This window comes from Ptychodera flava, chromosome 22, assembly GCF_041260155.1.
Source record: "Ptychodera flava strain L36383 chromosome 22, AS_Pfla_20210202, whole genome shotgun sequence".
Classification (NCBI taxonomy): Eukaryota; Metazoa; Hemichordata; class Enteropneusta; family Ptychoderidae; genus Ptychodera; species Ptychodera flava.
This window is the reverse complement of record NC_091949.1, coordinates 26,568,800-26,587,208: the sequence shown is the minus strand read 5'-3', so window position 1 is coordinate 26,587,208 and position 18,409 is coordinate 26,568,800. Positions and strand designations below refer to the sequence as shown.

General features: G+C 36.6%; 1 protein-coding gene across 1 annotated transcript; it reads right to left on the bottom strand.

Moving 5' to 3' along the window:
* Window positions 1-48: 48 nt before the first annotated feature.
* On the bottom strand, window positions 49-17,962 carry LOC139123061 (serine-rich adhesin for platelets-like). Its single transcript, XM_070689031.1, has 17 exons — window positions 17,866-17,962; window positions 16,805-17,020; window positions 12,816-13,028; window positions 11,810-12,049; window positions 10,776-11,015; window positions 10,168-10,407; window positions 7,943-8,182; window positions 7,384-7,623; window positions 6,749-6,988; window positions 5,899-5,951; window positions 5,135-5,225; window positions 4,725-5,038; window positions 3,537-3,648; window positions 2,974-3,101; window positions 2,008-2,236; window positions 1,369-1,460; window positions 49-534 (listed from the first exon to the last, which is right to left on the bottom strand). The coding sequence occupies exons 1-17, from the start codon at window positions 17,924-17,926 to the stop codon at window positions 469-471; spliced, it is 3,015 nt and encodes a 1,004-aa protein (XP_070545132.1). The 5' UTR covers window positions 17,927-17,962; the 3' UTR covers window positions 49-468.
* Window positions 17,963-18,409: the final 447 nt, after the last annotated feature.

The following is an 18,409-nucleotide window of genomic DNA, read 5'->3' as shown; positions in this document are numbered from 1 at the left end:
TTAATGATTTTATAAATAAATATGTTGATGCACTTCGTTCGACAATATGTGGTGGATTGTTCCAGATTTTAATACCCATTTATGAGATGGCCGCAGTTGTACGTACTTTCGGTAAAGGTAAGTTTTGACTCAGTTTAAATCGAGTGTCATAGCAATGATCAGCTAGTCAAAAGTAATCACTCAAATTATTTTATATATGGTGATGTAAATCAAACATGAACTCCCCAGAATGAATTAATGAACTTTATGGACGTCCAGTGTATCTTGTTTTAAGAATAAAGGTGAAGCAGTCTCTCAAAATCTAGAAAACGTAATTATTCATACCAGCATTTTTTTGGATGACAAAAATCTAATACTGTTGAAACTGGTTTGAATTGCGAACCATGAAACGTTTGTCGTTTATATGCGTGTTTGATACCAGTGTGATCCTATGTGTTGGTGTTGAAAATGGACGTCTTGCACTGTTGTTCAAGCGAACGCAGTTATGTGATTACAAAGGCATATAGTCGATGTCAGGTTTGACGTCGAGGATACCTGAGATGTAATAGACATGATTTAAGTTAGACATGATTTCAGTTAACGTTATGCAAGACACTAAAGTTTTGGCACGCTGTTGTTCCTACTCGTTTACCATTTTGTATCGAAACATTTCGTTCTACCGGCAATGCTGCGTACCAAATGTTTTGAATTTCTAATAACTCGTTAATATCAACGGCTTCCCGATCTTTATGTTCCATTTTGAACAAGCTATTTGAAGTCAGGGAAATACAACGCCCGATCGAATAACGTCAATTTTGCATGATATTGAATGCAATGAAAGTGAGGACACTTAATATCTTGATCTGTCTTAATGAAAAGGTGTTTCAAATCCCTAAAGATAACTCGCACTTTATATAGCATTGATGGGATCTTTCGCATGCTTGCTTTCATCAATATCTAAATCGTTGCTTTGGATACGAAAACACTCATAGATAAAATGCCTCCCTATATTATTGCTACAGATATTAGAAACATTGACAATTACGGTATCTTATGAACTTACGCTGCAGAATGTTTGCTAGACATTGATGCTTAAGTGAACGCTGTCATGAAAAATGTAGGATTAATATTTCCATTTTGGCAGACCAAACGCATCGTCTCGTTACAAAAGTAATCATATTTATAAGTTTAAGATGCATAGGCTTCATTTTGATCACTATAGTGAATGGTTTCGAAAAGCAAATGAGAACATGCATGTTATCATATGGCCATACAGCGCCACGTTTGATCAGATGGATTGGTTGAACATATTACTCATTCAGACTTCGTCAGAAGAAAATTATGAATCCTACAACAAAATAAAAATGATAGTTATTAGTTATTCTTTACCTGACAACCGTTACTTGCCCATGTGCGGGAGTGTTTCCTCATGTAACCGCACCTTGCTTGTTTGGTACTCATTGAAAACGTGATATCAGAGCCTACATGTTCCAAAAAAGCGAAAAACAGCAAGTATGTAAAACAATGGTGACGGCAAGATAGATATTACATGAAGTCACATTGAAATACAAATACATATACTTACATGTTTAATTCATGTTGGTGTCTACATATGTATATGCACATTTCTAGTACAGAGTATTAATATTAACGAACTGAAGATCTACGCATCACACAAACAGACGTATGTATATTATGATTTCTTTCATTAATAACACGTTAAAACATGGTTGAATGTATATCTATAGGACTATCAAGGTAGGAATTTAGAAACATTTTGTTCACCCATAGACACTAAAAGGGTCTATGGTTCATCACACGCACGTCAATTTGTTGTATTTTTGTAATGAATTGTTAGCTTATCTCAAACGAAACACTGAAAGCACGTATTGTGAAACAACACTGGTTTGAGCTAATGAACTATAGGAACGTGAGATTCTTTACTAGATCAAAAAGTGTCCTATAGAATGGCAGTAGTTACTCTGAGATGCATTCACGTCACAGCAGTATCAAGTTGAATATACTCACTCTGTGGAATTGTAAACGTTAAGTAGTACTCTCCAGTCCTTAAAAAGTAATGCTCCGGTATAAATATGGTGGAATGATCACCGGAAAAGTGAAGGACGACTGAAAAACTGTAGCCAATATAGCTTTCAGCAAATTCAACTCGTTCATCGAATACGTAAGCTTCAGTTTTTCCATGTATAGCTTGGGAATTCTTAAACCAGATGATAACAGCATGGAACAGTCTAGTTATCTGTGAAAATCAATTACCAGGTAATTAAGAAAGCACACTAAAATACTGCAAAAGAAAACAAAATTTGGATGATTAGGCAAGCGATAACATATACATTATGTAGAGATATCATGATATGTGCAGTAAATTAAAACAAAAGTTTAATATGTCTTAAGGTAGATCGCACATCGGGGACAGATAGTCGGACTTTCCGAATTCTACCATTCTTTTCAGATCTACCACTTTGGGGCTCATTTTAAAGCTCTTGGCAGACGAAAAACTCAACAAATTAGTATTTCGATATTAATTTTTGCGCCATAAAATTAGCACAGAAATGGCGGCCATTTTGAATTTGAAATATCAAACAATTTCCTTCACTAGTTCCAACGTTTGCGCGGTGACCACCGATTTTTATTGTTGATTTGGTAAGGGAAAGGTTGAAAGTTTCATTGAGGAAGGTTTGAGCAAAAGTTTAAGTCTACCACTTTCGAGGCACATACTAGCTCAAGTTATTCAGTATTTATTGTATGAGGCATAGTGTAGAGGATAAAGCAAACCTTGCATGAAACAGCCTGATTCATGTCGTGGTCAACCAAGATGGTAGAAAAAATGCTCTTAAAGTTACTGCAATGCGAGGGAAGAAGTAACTCCATTAGTTTCAAAACGATCAAAAGAGCACTAGCATTTTAAATCATTTTCATTTGCTTCAAGGGCGCGAAAATATGAATTGATTTGCATCATCTTACAACTCTACGCACCTCGATGGAAAGACCAAAGTGAGTAACATTCTGGGCTTCTAGGTTCACCCCATAGATGACAGTCAAATCTTCACTTGGTGGAGAGTCCGTTGACAGCGTTATTTGGATATCTTCTGTGGTATTAGTCACTAGTAGTTGCGTGGAAAATAAGTAACGTTTATTTATAGTAATGTCGATCGAGGCATGGTATGTGCTTGTTTAAAAAATCTTTAAAATAATACAGAGCAGAGTCGTGGTGACGCAGTTTTTGACAAACTTTATTTATACTTGATCATGTTTTTTTTTATTGCAATATAAAAATGATGTGTTATATTTCATTGTTTCAGTAACAAGCGTGTACATTGGCTCATATCCATGTAAATATTAAAGGAAATTACGTGTAAATATTAAAGGAAATTACGTGACCAGCACTATTATAATAATACATTTTGATATGTAAGATATGTAACGATGAATCCTTTACTGCTTTAAGGGTAAACTATACAAAGAAATTTTGTCAATAACCAACTCCTGTTCCAGCAACGACTAGTAGAGTGAAATGTTGGCAGTGCATTTTTCTTTACCTTCCAATTTATCTCCGTCGGTATCTGTGAAACTCAAAGCAACCACATCGTCGGCTAAACGGGAACTATCTCGAGTTCTTGATCGGAAAAAATTTCCTACCAAATGTGTGCACTGCGAGTGAATAAAATGATCAAAAGTAATGTTTTAATGGATTTACTGACATTATGAACTTAAAATTAAGAATATTAAGGTCATGTAGCTATAGTATGTAGTCAAACATACATTGCAATTAAATCGATGTCCAAACCTTGTCTCTCTTTTCCTCAGAGTAAAACCGAAATACCAACTTTGTGAAATAGCTAAAGTTCCAAATTGAAAATGCGTTTTTTCAAAACGATCAAACCTATGCATAAGGTGTACACGCTATGTTTCCTTTCGCGACACGATGATCTCAGGCTGCGATTCTCCTTACCCATACAATGTACACATGTCAACAGCATGTTTGTTATAAGCTCTTTAAAGTGTCGCTGCACTTAACCAACACTCTTTCCTCCAATGCAATATCTCTCATCAAAGATGACACGAACTAACTATACGGTATATTTTCAAAAAGCAGAAAATGTATATTTTAGCATTATAGCAATCGGTTCCTCGAAGGATGAAAAGGGCACATATTTTGAGATAAAACACCTACGGTTTGGTATTAATAATTAAAATGAATTTAAGTCAAAAACCAGGTACTATTTTACTGAATTGAATATATCTTCTGAACTTATGTAGATATAAACGACAATTTAATTTTGCGTTATCTATTCTCATTCTTTAACAATAAGGATCGAATAATTGACATGAAAAGTGATTAAAATCAAGATGAGTAAAGATTGAAATGAATCTTATTCAAAATGTAAGCCATTTATTTGTTAAAGATGTATTTTGTGCTATGGTACTTAAAGAATGAAATGTCACAAAATCCAGCCTAGGAGGGTTGGAGGTCTAGTTTTCTGAAAATGTTGAAAACGGGGCAAAAAGAAGCCAGATTATTGGCTGATTTGCATAAACTTGCTTAAATTTACACTTCTTTTTCACCAACTTACGACTGATTGTCATGCTAAAATGTTGAGCCAGCAAATATGTTGATCTAGGATTTACAAATTAAGGTAAACCGAATGAATCTTTGCAAAAAAGTGATAAGCTAATGGAACAAATTATGTTTCGAAAATGTACATAAATCACAAAGACATGCTCACCACTCTGTTCACTATGGTTGTAGAAGTAATGTTGACAAAAATCTCGTCAGCTGCTAGCGTGGTGTAACCGCTGCCCTTCCCAAAAAATACGGAATCGGAAAGGTTCCTTACAGAGTCGATTTCCAAACGCAAATGAATTGACGTTGAATTCAATGGTATATTGACTACCCCTGGTTCTCTATCATGGAGCACAAACTTCGATAGGTTATCGGTCGCATTAAGCACTGATGCTATGATAAGATCTCTGTACTCGTCTGTGCCTTCATCCACTGACATCCAGGCTAATATACATGTATCCATGGACTGCAATATATCTGGAAAAGAAACTAAAGTCATATTTTCTGTCAACTTTAAAACTCAGAGCAGAATTAAGTTATATGAAGTAAGTAATGTCATATCATTGGCCTTACCATGGGAAATTATATTTCTTTCTTCTGGTGTCACTGCAATATTGTCAAGTCCAAGTATTATCCTGGATATACGATCAATGCATTCCTTTACCTGTCAGAGATGAACAAACAAAATAAGATTTTTTTCAACGCTGATCTTATACATATGAGAACTAAGGAAATACTAGATATGTCTCACTAAGAAAAGTGTGAACCATGGATTAGTTAAAGGAAGACGGTCGTTGGAAGTCGTAGTTGACCAATAAGACCAATTTGAAAATTGTAATGAACACTGTGTCCAAGGTACGTCGGTGATTTATGGAAATGACAAGGTCGCCATAATGTACATCGTAAAATTGAAATGTTGCATGATGCATGTTGCATGAAATGTTGATGAGATGTATCTAGATATCGTCCATGTAATGCATCCTTTGTAAGAACAAAAGCCAAACAGGTACAATTCCGAAGACCCCCTCCTCCCTACAATTTATAATACTTCACGCCTGAAACTTCAAGTTTATTTGAGGGTTTTCTTTCACTTGAATTGTTGTCAATACAAACATTTCAGCACAAACATGTATACTTCTTTGACGTAGCACTCTAGCGATTGATATTGACCTTAGCCCGTATATTGGTCAACCATTAGACTACATGCATCCCCCATTTCAAAATTATTTTTATCGACATTTTCTGAGTATTAAAAATATGTCTTCAAAAATACATTCATCTGTTTCTCCACAATTTCGTTTAAGGATTATAAATTATCAATATTCCTTGATACTTACTTGTGCTGACGAAATTTTCTGATTCACATTTTCTAATGGTGGTCTGACCACAGCTTAGTTGATGACGTCAACATAATTTCAAATTTCCGATATGAACAAAAAAAATGAAAAATGCATAAGACGCCTTCGAATTAAAGGTTTGACTAAGATATACAGAAATTAAAGACATACATAAAGATAAGACAAAGGCAGACAGAAAGGCCGACAAAAAAGGAAGTAGGACAGAGTTGATAAACAAAGAGGAGGAAAGAAAGGTGGAACGATAGAGAGACATGGACAGAAAGAGTGACAGATAGATAGATAGATAGATAGATAGATAGATAGATAGATAGATAGATAGATAGATAGATAGATAGATAGATAGGTAGATGGAATTTATTATTATGGGAAATCTTCCTCGAGATCAAACTTTACATTATACAAATATCAGTACATCTTATGTTTTCAGGCCCATCTCAGTCACTGTCATTGACACCTAACCAATGAGAAATATGAACCTAAATTATGAACTCTAAGAGTACACGTAAAAATGATATAGGTAGATGGGTAGGTAGATTGTTTGTTACTAGGTAGGTAGGTAGGTAGGTAGGTAGGTAGGTAGGTAGGAAGTAGGGAGGGAGGTAAGTATAGGTAGGTAGGTCTTGTAGTGGCAAAAAGGTCTAATGAGTATATGATCATTTGATAACACGACGTATTGCATGTAACCCTTTTATTTCACTAAATTACATGGTGTAATCATAATGTAAGGAGATTGTAAATTGTCAGTGAGGTAAACAATCAGCAATGATCCCGAATAGTAAGAAAATCAAATTAAATAAAATCACGGGAGAAATGTTTAATCATCATCTACCTTCTACTCCAACGGAGAAGGAACACGAGTCACTATTTCCAGATGGATCAGTGGCGTCATAAATCACGACGGTCAGACCAATAGGGAAGGAATCTCCAGGATTGTGGATACCAGAAAGACTAACAAGCCCAGAATTATCAGTCGCATTTGGAAAAGACCAGAACACAGTAGCTGAAGGGGTTTCAATGAAGGCAGTCGTGTATGCATCGCCTGGACAGATGATCAACGGTTTTTCAATGTCTGTAAAGTTAGGAAATTTCTTGAAAATATAGCTGGCCCATGGGGAAATACCCTTATAAAATTATTATATTGTTTTATGCCAAAGAGGTTCGCTACTTAATGTCCTTGTAGAGAGACAGATGTGGCACAGTAAATTTAAGGCGTGACTGTATACCCAGAGACGAATGAATGAATTAATTAATCGGTGAATCAATCCATCAATCAATCAATGACGTTGTCGCACAAATTCCTCAAAATTCTTCAGACTAACTAAACGTACCAAATATTGTCAGCTATCTCCATGCCATCAACAGAGAACCAACGAATTTGATATTATTCATTCCCATTGCGTGTCAAGAATAGCAATTGACTGAAATGAAGGATATCTCTTTGGATACACTATAAAATACCTTTACCTTGTACTCGCACAGCAAAGGAGCACGACGCCTCATTTCCTGACGGATCCACGGCTTCGTAAGACACATCAGTAACACCGATTATGAAGTCACTTCCCGGATCATGGCTGCTAGAAACACTGACGTTTCCAGAGTTATCAGAGGCACTTGGAATTGACCATGTCACGGAAACAGAGTTCATACCAGTGTTCGCAATTGTATCGATATCTGGAGGGCAGTCAATAGATGGACTTTCGATATCTGTGCACAGGCGGAGAGATGTTATTTTCATTAAAATTAGAAACAAACTGGAAAATATGAGCTCAAGTGAAGATTGTGTACTGCCGACATTCGTATCAATAGCTTGAAATATCTACTTTGACATCATGGTAAACTGTGCTCCCGACTTTAAATTTTTAAAATATGGTAACAAATAAATTGATTGTTTTCATCATCAATATGAATAAATGATTGAACCAACGTACGAGAGATCGAGTGTCTGAACATCTTTACATTGTTAATGTAAACAAAAATACGCATCAAGTATCGGCACATAAAATAACTGTTCTGAAAACTTTACCTTGTACTCGAACAGCGAAAGAGCATGATTCCGCGTTTCCTGACGGATCCAAGGCTTCGTAAGACACAACAGTAACACCGATTATGAAGTCACTTCCCGGGTCATGGCTGCCTGAAACATCCACGGTTCCAGAATTGTCAGTAGCATTTGGGAGTTGCCAAGTCACAGGAACTGAACGCCCACCAATGTTTGGGTTTGTGTCTACATCCGGGGGGCATGTAATGGACGGGCTTTGGACGTCTGTGCATAGATTGGAATTATATATATATATATATATATATATATATATATATATATATATATATATATATATATATATATATATATATATATATATGATTGATTGATTGATTGATTAGTTACTTAAAGTGGCTCTCCCACTTGGTAACATTTTCAAAGCACATTTTTTGCTGCCAAAGGTCGATATTTGACGTGGCAACTGCGCGCGGATCGTGAGATATCGATAAAAACAGTCCTCAAAAAAGTAAAAGTTTGAATTCCGGTGGCCCACCTAAATTCAGCTTCCGAACATCGAACGTTCGACACTGGGGCCATTGTCAAATAAGCTGTGGAGTACGATTCTACGCTGACGCTCCTGTACGCCACAGTGTCATTGGCGTCGGTGCTCGGTCATGCCCCGTGGGAGAAAGCTGAGTCTTACTGACTTGGCGTAAAAATGAAAAACAATTTTTGCTGATTCCACCAGAATTCGCATAGGTGACTAGCACAGTTACGTGTGGTTGATACATAGCGGCCGCCACGTGGTATGCACAGACGCATATCACGCGTGCGACGTACTGAGTGGCAGACGACAAAATGTAGTCATTGGAGGCGGCTAATATTTGACACGTAAAAACTGATGTTTATGTGATATTGGTTGAAAATATAATACAACTGATAGAATAATGAAAACGACAAAAAATAAGGAGAAGTTTTAAAAAACTTACCTGAGGTAAAGGCATAATGCTGTATATAAAGTCTTTGCGGAGGGAAGTAAATTAATTGCTTCCTTCGAACTTATTGCAGACTCTCTAGAATATCGTTAATCAGCACAACAACAAACCTTCGGGGGATTTCTGGTCAAAATCAGAAACGATCGTAAAACTTCGGAATGTGAAAAATACGCTCGGGAAATGACATGTTTTTATCAATATCTCGCGATCCGCGCGCAGTCGCCACGTCAAATATCGACCGTTGGCATTAAAAAAATGTCTTTTAAAAATGTTACCAGTGGGAGTGCCTCTTTAAATAATTAATAATTACTTAAATAATCATTTAGTAAATTTATTTTATTATTTATGTATGTATTTTCTATGTGTTTTTTCGCAAGTTTTATTAATTTTTATTAAGTTGTTTTATTAATATGAGTATTTTTTTGTGTGTTTAATAATTTACTATCAATCAATCAATCAATCAATGATAGAAGCTTAAGGTAGCTAAATACCTTTTAGACTCTTTCAGATTTTTATTTTTTTCTCAATTCAACACGTCCCAAACCCCAATAAAGTATACATTTTCTGAAAGCTCTGATATAGAGCTATCCGACCAAGCACAGTACACGGTCATTATTTGCATAAGAGTCACGTGACAAGCGTTTGCTGAAGCTTCAAAAAACCGGTTTTTCCCGCCTTATGCAAACACGCTGCAAGATTTCCGTTTAGAATTTCTTCATTGACAAGCCTTGAAAATATCCTTCGAAACCGTGTCTGCGATTTTTTCCCGAAGGCTCCATTCAAATTATATGGCGTGATAATTAAAATTCCTTGAAAAGCACCTTCATCTAACACCTTTAAGAGCGCATTAAAAAAAAACAAAGGCATATAAAGAATATCCCAGACACGGTTTTGCTGGATATTGTCAAGGCTTGTCAATGAAGAAATTCCAACCGGAAATCTTGCAGCGTGTTCGCATAAGGCGGGAAAAACCGGTTTTTGGAAGGTTCAGCAAAACGCTTGTCACGTGACTCCTATGCAAATAATCACCGTGTACTGTGCTTGGTCGGATAGCTCTATATCAGGGCTTTCAGAAAATGTATACTTTATTGGGGTTTGGGACGTGTTCAATTGAGAAAAAAATAAAAATCTGAAAGTGTCTAAAAGGTATGTATGTAGCTACCTTAAGTTCATTAGCTGACGTTTAAAATTCTTAAAGCCAATTACGTATAATGTGTCTCCATGGGTTCTGATGAAAGTTATCTGTTTAGATAAACCATAATATAACTTAACCTTGTACTCGCACAGTAAAGGAGCACGAATCCTTATTTCCTGACGGATCCACGGCTTCATAAGACACATCAGTAACACCGATTATGAAGTCACTTCCCGGATCATGGCTGCTTGAAACACTGACGTTTCCAGAGTTATCAGAAGCACTTGGAATCGACCATGTCACAGAAACAGAGGGCATGCCAGTGTTTGTATTTGTATCGATGTTTTGAGGACAGTCAATAGACGGACTTTCGATGTCTGTGAAAAAGTGAAAAGAATATAAATACAAATTGAGTGACAAAAAGAAAGCTACGCAATTGTTATATGTCATGAAAACAATGTGCAAGAGCTTCTATTTTCCTACGCATTCGAAATGCGTCGCTCTTCCATAATCACCACTGCCGAATGTGCCCTCGCTGCTCGAATTTGTACAATATCCTATCGATGAATCGGTTATTGCATGATGAAAAGATGAATGAATAAATGAATGAATAATTATAATAATAAAGAAACTAACGAATGAACCGCTGAAGGAATGTAAAATATCGAATGTTTATTAAGCTATTTGCCAAATACCATTATGACCTGAAAAAGAAAGATAACCTTACACTACAAAATAACTTTACCTTGTACTCGCACAGTAAAGGAGCACAAATCCTTATTTCCTGACTGATCGATGGCTTCATAAGACACAACAGTGACACCGATTATGAAGTCACTTCCCGGACCCTGGCTGCCTGAAACACTCACGTTTCCAGAGTTATCAGTGGCATTTGGAATCGACCATGTCACGGAAACAGAGGGCATGCCAGTGTTTGCATCTGTGACGATATCTGGAGGGCAGTCAATGGACGGACTTTCGATGTCTGTGAAAAAGTGAAAAGTATATTTCTATTAAAAGAGATACAAAATCAAATGTTTATAGCTTTAAATGGTAAAATATGAGCATTAATTATGTCTTTGGTCAGATATCCTGAAATAAATCATACATTTACAACATATGTCCTTTCCTACGGTTTTGAAGTAGTCAAGGGTCACCCAAGATGTATTAAGTATTTGTTTTCTGAAGATACAATGACCTCAGTACACTTTTGAAAGTTACGAAACCAGCTGTACCCCTGTTCCCAGAAGGTCCTCTATTTTAAGTGATCAAATTTCTCCATACAATGTTCTGGCTTGTCATGTTTTTCATTTTTTGATGATGCGTTTCCAGTCTTTTAAAATTCGGAGAAGAGTTTACCAATAACAATAAAAGATCTGTTGAATTGTAACCGTTTAAGTTTAAACGATGATGAAAATATTAGAATCATCATCTTTGTTCGCTATGTCAAACATCGATGTCTAACACATGATAAGAGGCGGGCGGCGAAATGTTTGTGCTGTCTGCAGTAGGGTTACAGTACAACAAACAGCAAAGAGGCTGCTTCCTCGTTTACTGCTTTGCATATTTTGTTGAGAAGGCTTGATAATAGACCCTGGAGCGAGGGTGCTACATGGTCTATGGTTTGATACTGTCGTGTTGGTAATTGAAAAGACACTTAAACAATTCATTGCAATAGCATTGTTCATGTAAGATACCCAGATCGAAGGGATGAAGCATTAATAGTTTAGTACTAATCACGTGACGTAGATTTCGGGGAATAATTGATGAGAAACTAGCCTGTCATTTCAACAATGAACGAACACGAATCCTTGTTTCCGGAGGGATCCACGGCTTCGTAGGTCACAACCGTTTCTCCGAGTGAGAAGATACTTCCTGGATCACGGCTGGAAGACACCTTTGCACATCCGGAATCATCAGTGGCGACTGGGTTGCTCCATGTCACGGCGTTTGAATTAATTCCAATACTTGTAGTTGCAGTGATATCTTCTGGGCATGTGATCTGTGGAAATTCTGTGTCTGCAGTGAACACGGGGCAAACTTATCAATTGATTTAAACCAGTTCATCCCTAAACCTGTTTTATCTAGTGTACATAGGAGTTGATATCATGCCGAGACAAAAATTCATAGAATCAGCAACGTCTGACAAATATTTATGTTGCTTTTCCTACGTCATTAAGGTTGCAGGACAAGAAATTGACCTTTTTAACCTAACAATACTCTGGTGGTTACTAGGCTAGAACCCCTGTAAATTATACATTTTTGAAAGCCTACATATAGGGGACCATTTTGGTAACCACAGCGTCACCATTATTGACATAACTATCACGTGACAGATAATTTGCATAACCTTTTAAAAAATCGGTTTTCCTTATGTTTTGTTTCCATGCTTTGAGATATGTGGCTGCACCTCAAAAGTAAGAGACTTAAACTTTTGCTCAAACATTCCTTAGGGAATCTTTTATTTATTCTCTTTCAAAATCAAGAATAAAAATCGGGGGACACCGTGCAAATTTTGGTACAAGGGAAACAAATTACCAAAAATTTACCGATATTTGAAATTCAAAATGGCCGCCATCTCTGTGTTAACTCTATGTAGAAAAATTGAAGTTTTCGAATTTCTAAAAACTAAGCCGGTGAAAAGCTTGCTTACACCAAGAACTTTAAAATGAACTCCTACGAGTGGTATATCAGAAAGAATTGGAAAAGTTTGAGATTCCGAATATCTGTCCCCGAGGCGCGTTCTACCTTAACAGCATGTATTTTAAGTGTAAATTCACATTACCTCTGTCACTAAAAACCTCGACTTCACAAAGAGTCAGCATCCTGGAGGATCCCTCAAGCTGAATACTCACGTACCGACCAGACAGATCGTTGCAATGAAAAATTATACACTTTTCTCTGACTTCATCTAGCCGCAGTGCATCTTCACACATATCGTTCTGACTGAAAACCCGGTTGTTGCCCACACGCACAACAGCTCCTTCTAATCTTCCAGCTGAAAGTATACATTCTAAGTAGTAAGCTCTTCTTATCGTATCATATTACGGAAAAAATATACCTTGATTATTCCTTTTGAAATACAAAATGTCTTCTATTCTAGTTTAAGCATACATCGAGGCTTATTATTCGGGCAACGGCTGATTGTAACTTGTCAACAACCGATATGTACTCTTTGAAATAACAGACTGTACCCTGATGTTGCGGTCACCATATACTTGCTTAACTAAATCTTCAAATAACGCAAGCAATCAGCAATTTTGTGGGACATGCACACGGCATTAACGAAGCACATTTAGGGACTGGTAAGTTTCTACGGCCTGGGGCGGTGAACTTATTCTTTGCGGAAATCGAAAAGCGACTGACCCCCATAATTCTAATTTTCGAAAAAAGGGTGACCCACCCCCGACAAAGTTAATATATATAGAGAGAGATTTTCAATTTTCAAACATCCAGATATCTCTCTGCTATATTAAAGTTATGAACCCGGAGGACACGTCAAAACGACGGAATGATGCAATTTGAGGCTAGTATGATGTTTTGCGAAACAAACTACCGATATGCAAATATCAAGATATCTCCGATATAATTATATGTCTGATATATTAAAGTTACGTGCCCGAAGGGTACGCCGAGAATATAAGTAAATGAATGATGAAATTCGTGGATTGTACGATATATTTTAGGTAAGGATGAGCCCGTGTTGAAATTCAAAAACACACTAACCCCCTCATTGAGCATTTCAGAAACATGGTGACCCCTACCCTGCCCATCATCAAAGTCATAAACAGGGTACAACATGAATTCAGCCCAGGCCAAAAAAACTGACCTGTCCCTTTACTTTGATTGACATATGTCTTCACACATTCATGTTCAACAATTTAAGCAAATATTTCGTTTCTTGTTCAGAGTAAGTGATTCCTAATAATAAGAAAATAACTATTAGGCGGAATCATGTGATCAAAGGTTGGAGTACTTTTTTTACATCGGTATGGCTTTGTGCAGACAGACAATATGGTAAAACATCTTTGCAAACGGCACGAAAATGGGAGTCGATATTTTCTCTGTAGTTAGGATCATGTCTGACGGATTGTGTACTCTTGTTTAATGCACAATGAAAGTCACTACCAAACCTGAAGTAAAGTGCCTCTTTCCTATCGTTGAAGACCATGATTTATTTTAATGAGCCAACAGCACAAAAATGCAGATAAAGTGGCGCACCGTATAGTATGCTCTGTCAACTAGGAAAAATACTTAACAATTCAAGCCTTTTCCTTTATCCTGCAAAGCTTACATTTGATGTATTTCTTAACAGAGACGAGAATGGTTTACCAGTTTGAAGGTCATATCTATACAACTGTATCGTTTTAACAGATAATATGCAAAAGCTAACTGTTCACCGGAGAAATTCCTGGGTCTACTTCACACGCGTTCATCACAAATTCTGATAATTCAGACAGTAATATTCAGTTAAAATTCAACAGATACACCTTATGGAACATGAATTATTTATCACGATAAACTAATTACTTTGTAAACGCTCACAACTGCAGAATATTGGTCTTCATTACTGCGTTTTCAAATTTCCACGAAGGGCGCTACTGCTCATATTATAAAATGTATTTGACCATATCAAAATATGGGAATATATGGTGTTTAAATTTTAAAGGAGGGTAAAATGAGGATTCTCACATTTTTTCCAAGGACTGTCATTTTGCTAGAGTTTTTGAAAAGGCACACTTTATGAAAAATATCATGGAATGCTTATTAGCTCTAGCTTTTTTAATTAAAATATCCCATATAAAAACTTGTGAATAGAATCTGAATTGACAAAGTCCGTTGGGAGCAATGTGTATATGTATCCTTAATACACCTGCCAAAGATGAAGTATATTTCATCCTCAACAAGTGTAGAGTGATGGGCATTCAGTCCTGAATCAATTATGTTCATTTTAACATAAAATGTGTTCGTTTCATTTGAAGGTTTTTACCCTGATGTGCACATCAGTGCAAGTCGGGCATTCAATTTAAACACATCCTAGTTGGTACATACTCCACTGCAATTTCTAATAGCTTCCTATGAAATTTCTTAAAATCAGTTATTAGCGATTAATCAGGCTAGCAGCATTAATGAATTAATAGTAAGGCTTTCACGGCGAGCCGCTTCAAGGCAGGTGTTAGCTGCCTACTCGCAATCAATAGCAATCGCAAGGCTACACCGGTGTCATTACACGCACCGATTACATGTTACCATCAATCGACAATGAACCGAGTATATGTGCGAGCGCTTCATGAACTTTACAGCGTGTGATGGGGTAGCAGTCAGAATAACATTAACAACTTAGCTCGGTTTTTGAACCAGTCTTCTTTAGGGTTGGGATTTAGCCGAGCGGTTTTGAGCTCAATGTCTTCGCTACATGATTAGTTGCCGTTCATTATGATTTCGATTCCGATCGAAAATTTACTTGATTGGTAATAAAAGCTGGTAGCATAGTTTGTATATTAAATAACAGTGTCTTTTGAGTACTTGACTGCTTGTCTTTACGTTGCTTTCAATGGCTGATTGGTGTCAAACGGCCATGAATAGCCTACAAAGGTAAAAGTGAACTGCGTATGTGCTGCCAAGAGAACGTTCAATTATCTAATGCCTTCCACACGTAAAGCCTTGAACTTTTAATACTAGATTTACGTCTTGGTAATAAAGTCATTCACTGGTATGTCAGATACAGTGAGACAAAATAATTTAGTAAGTAAAAGGAAGATTGTCGACGGCCTCGACAGATGTATAAGAGATTTACATTTCTGTTGGACGCTCTTTGAGCTCCAAAGAGATATTTTGTTGTTTTCCGTAATTCCAAAAACTTTATCAGGACCAGGACTTTGTTGTCTCGTGGTCAATTATTGTGTCAATTATTGACAAAGCATCGACTTATTCTAACATAGGAAAGCGATGTAATATTTGTATAATATAAGAAGAGCTACACATTACTAATGCTGACAAATCTACTCTGTTAAACAAACACTCTGAATTTGTTTCAAAATGTCGCCACCAAAACAAATATTATTTATCAAATTTAACGCCACCTAGAAATAGAATGGTACGCTCCAACCATATGAATGAGAGTGTTGATAATATCGATACATCAGTTTGATCTCGTGCAAGTGAAACGGTTAGCTTTGGCTCTTCTAAACTATATGTCCAGGTTGAAAACTACCTCTGTTGGCATTTCTTAAGAAGTTTGAACAAGCAAACAGTTGAAAGGTTCATAACCGTGTCACTTCTTCCTTCACAACAAATATTTATCTCCAAACATAACACAACAGGGAAAGCAGGGAAGCATTCGTAACAGCAATGATAAACAGGATTTGTTGAACTACAAACTATTCGTTGCGCTTTCTTGACATTTAAGTGCTGCATCTTGATCTCGGACCATGATGGCGAGGGAAATTTTAAGAAGCAAGACTTCCATTTGTTCCCTGTTTTCCTTACTTTATGCTAGTTTTGTAACGTTATTTAAGTAAAATGGTTTGTCTCGGCAAGTCTCAAACTTGAACGTTGAAGAACTTGAGTAACATATTTAAAGAAAACAAAAATTCTTCAATGTTGTGTTTAACTGACCACCTCCTGTTCAAAATCGAATTCACTTAAAATGATCGACATTGCGTGGCTACAAAGTGTTAAATAAATATGATGCAACTATACGAAATGATTATTTATTGCAGGGGAGCTATGGTATTCTAGATATTGAGTAAGCTAGTTATTTCCAAAACTTACCGCAGCAGTCTTGTCTGTTGACCACGCACACTCTGTTGACAAGGTATACGCCACCAAGGTCCACTTTCCACCATGCTTCATACTCGTTTAAGGTGCACGTACACGTCCCGTCATTAAAATTACCACTTTTAGAGCCATCAACAGCCCGTGAAGCTCCTGCAGACAGATATATACTGCTTTGCGTGGCACTTTTTCCCAGGGCATGATTTATTCTACCTGTCGTAAAAGAACAAAAGAATATCTTTGGGGTTAAGGAAGAATCAACCTAGCTCTAAAACGGAGATGAGTTTTTGAAACCCTATCGTAACTAGCTAGTTTATCAACAACTCAACAACAACAACAGCAACAACATCATCAACAACGACGACAAAACCACAGACAAAGAAAACAACAACACCACCGCTATCACCACCAACAATAATTGTATCCTATTTAGTTTACACTGTGCAGACACGCAACTTTGATAAGTATCGATGAATTTGATTTTCAACAAGAGGGGGCAAGTTCAACACAACATTGAACAATATTTCTTCTCTTTAAATTATAACTAGTGCAAGCTTGAAACAAATACGCAACTCTATATTCAGAGTAATACAGTTCGTACGGGTTTACACGTACAAAACCTACAACAAAATCATCATCATTATCATCAACAACGACAAAACCACCACCAACAACAACAACAAACACCGACAACAACAAACAACAACAATAATAATAATAATAATAATAATAATAATAATAATAATAATAATAATAATAATAATAATTCAACTGTAAAACTGCAAGCACTTATGGTGATTTCTTAACTGGATAATGAACAAAGAAGGTAGGTGACTTGGTGCCATATGTTGTGCGTTCGAATCCGATCGAGAATTTACAAGCTGCAAAGATGCAGCAAAGCTGATGACCACAGGCACAAATTACAATTGCGGCTTTTCATTTTGCCTCGTCTTCCATATTTAAATTTACTAGTGCAAGTTTGAAACAAATACACGACATTATATAGTCAGTGAAAGCCCGTTCGTATAGGTGTGAGAAAATCAAGTAAAGTTACGTACCTGACTGTGCATATACACAGTATGTAAAGAAGAGCAAATTTGCCGTAATTGCAGTCGACATAGTTTGCACTACTATGTCTTCACTGTGGGAGTTGCGTTAATTAATTAATGTATGATGGCGCTGACGATTCATTTAGCTTAATATAGCGTTTCGATAAAATGATTAATATCTATGGATACATTTAAATGGGCGTCGCCTATCACAGCGGTTTCATCTTTAATATTTGTACTAAGATATCAAGAGAACAGTTAGATTGAATTTCAAAGGGCACGTATTGATAAACTAACTCTTGATAAACTTACTCTTTCAAAGCAAGCGATACCGGACACTCTTGGAATATTGTAAAACATATAAAGATATACTATATAGCCTTAGGTGTTGTTCAACAACGATGATATTGACAGCCTTGATCTTTGGCCCGAATGCACAGCGCACAAGATTATTAATCCGAGGACTCGAGAGTGCTCACATGTGTAAACTCTTTAACTTGCCATGTGAAATCAAGCAAACAGGTACTAAGTTAATGAACTTCAAGAACAATTG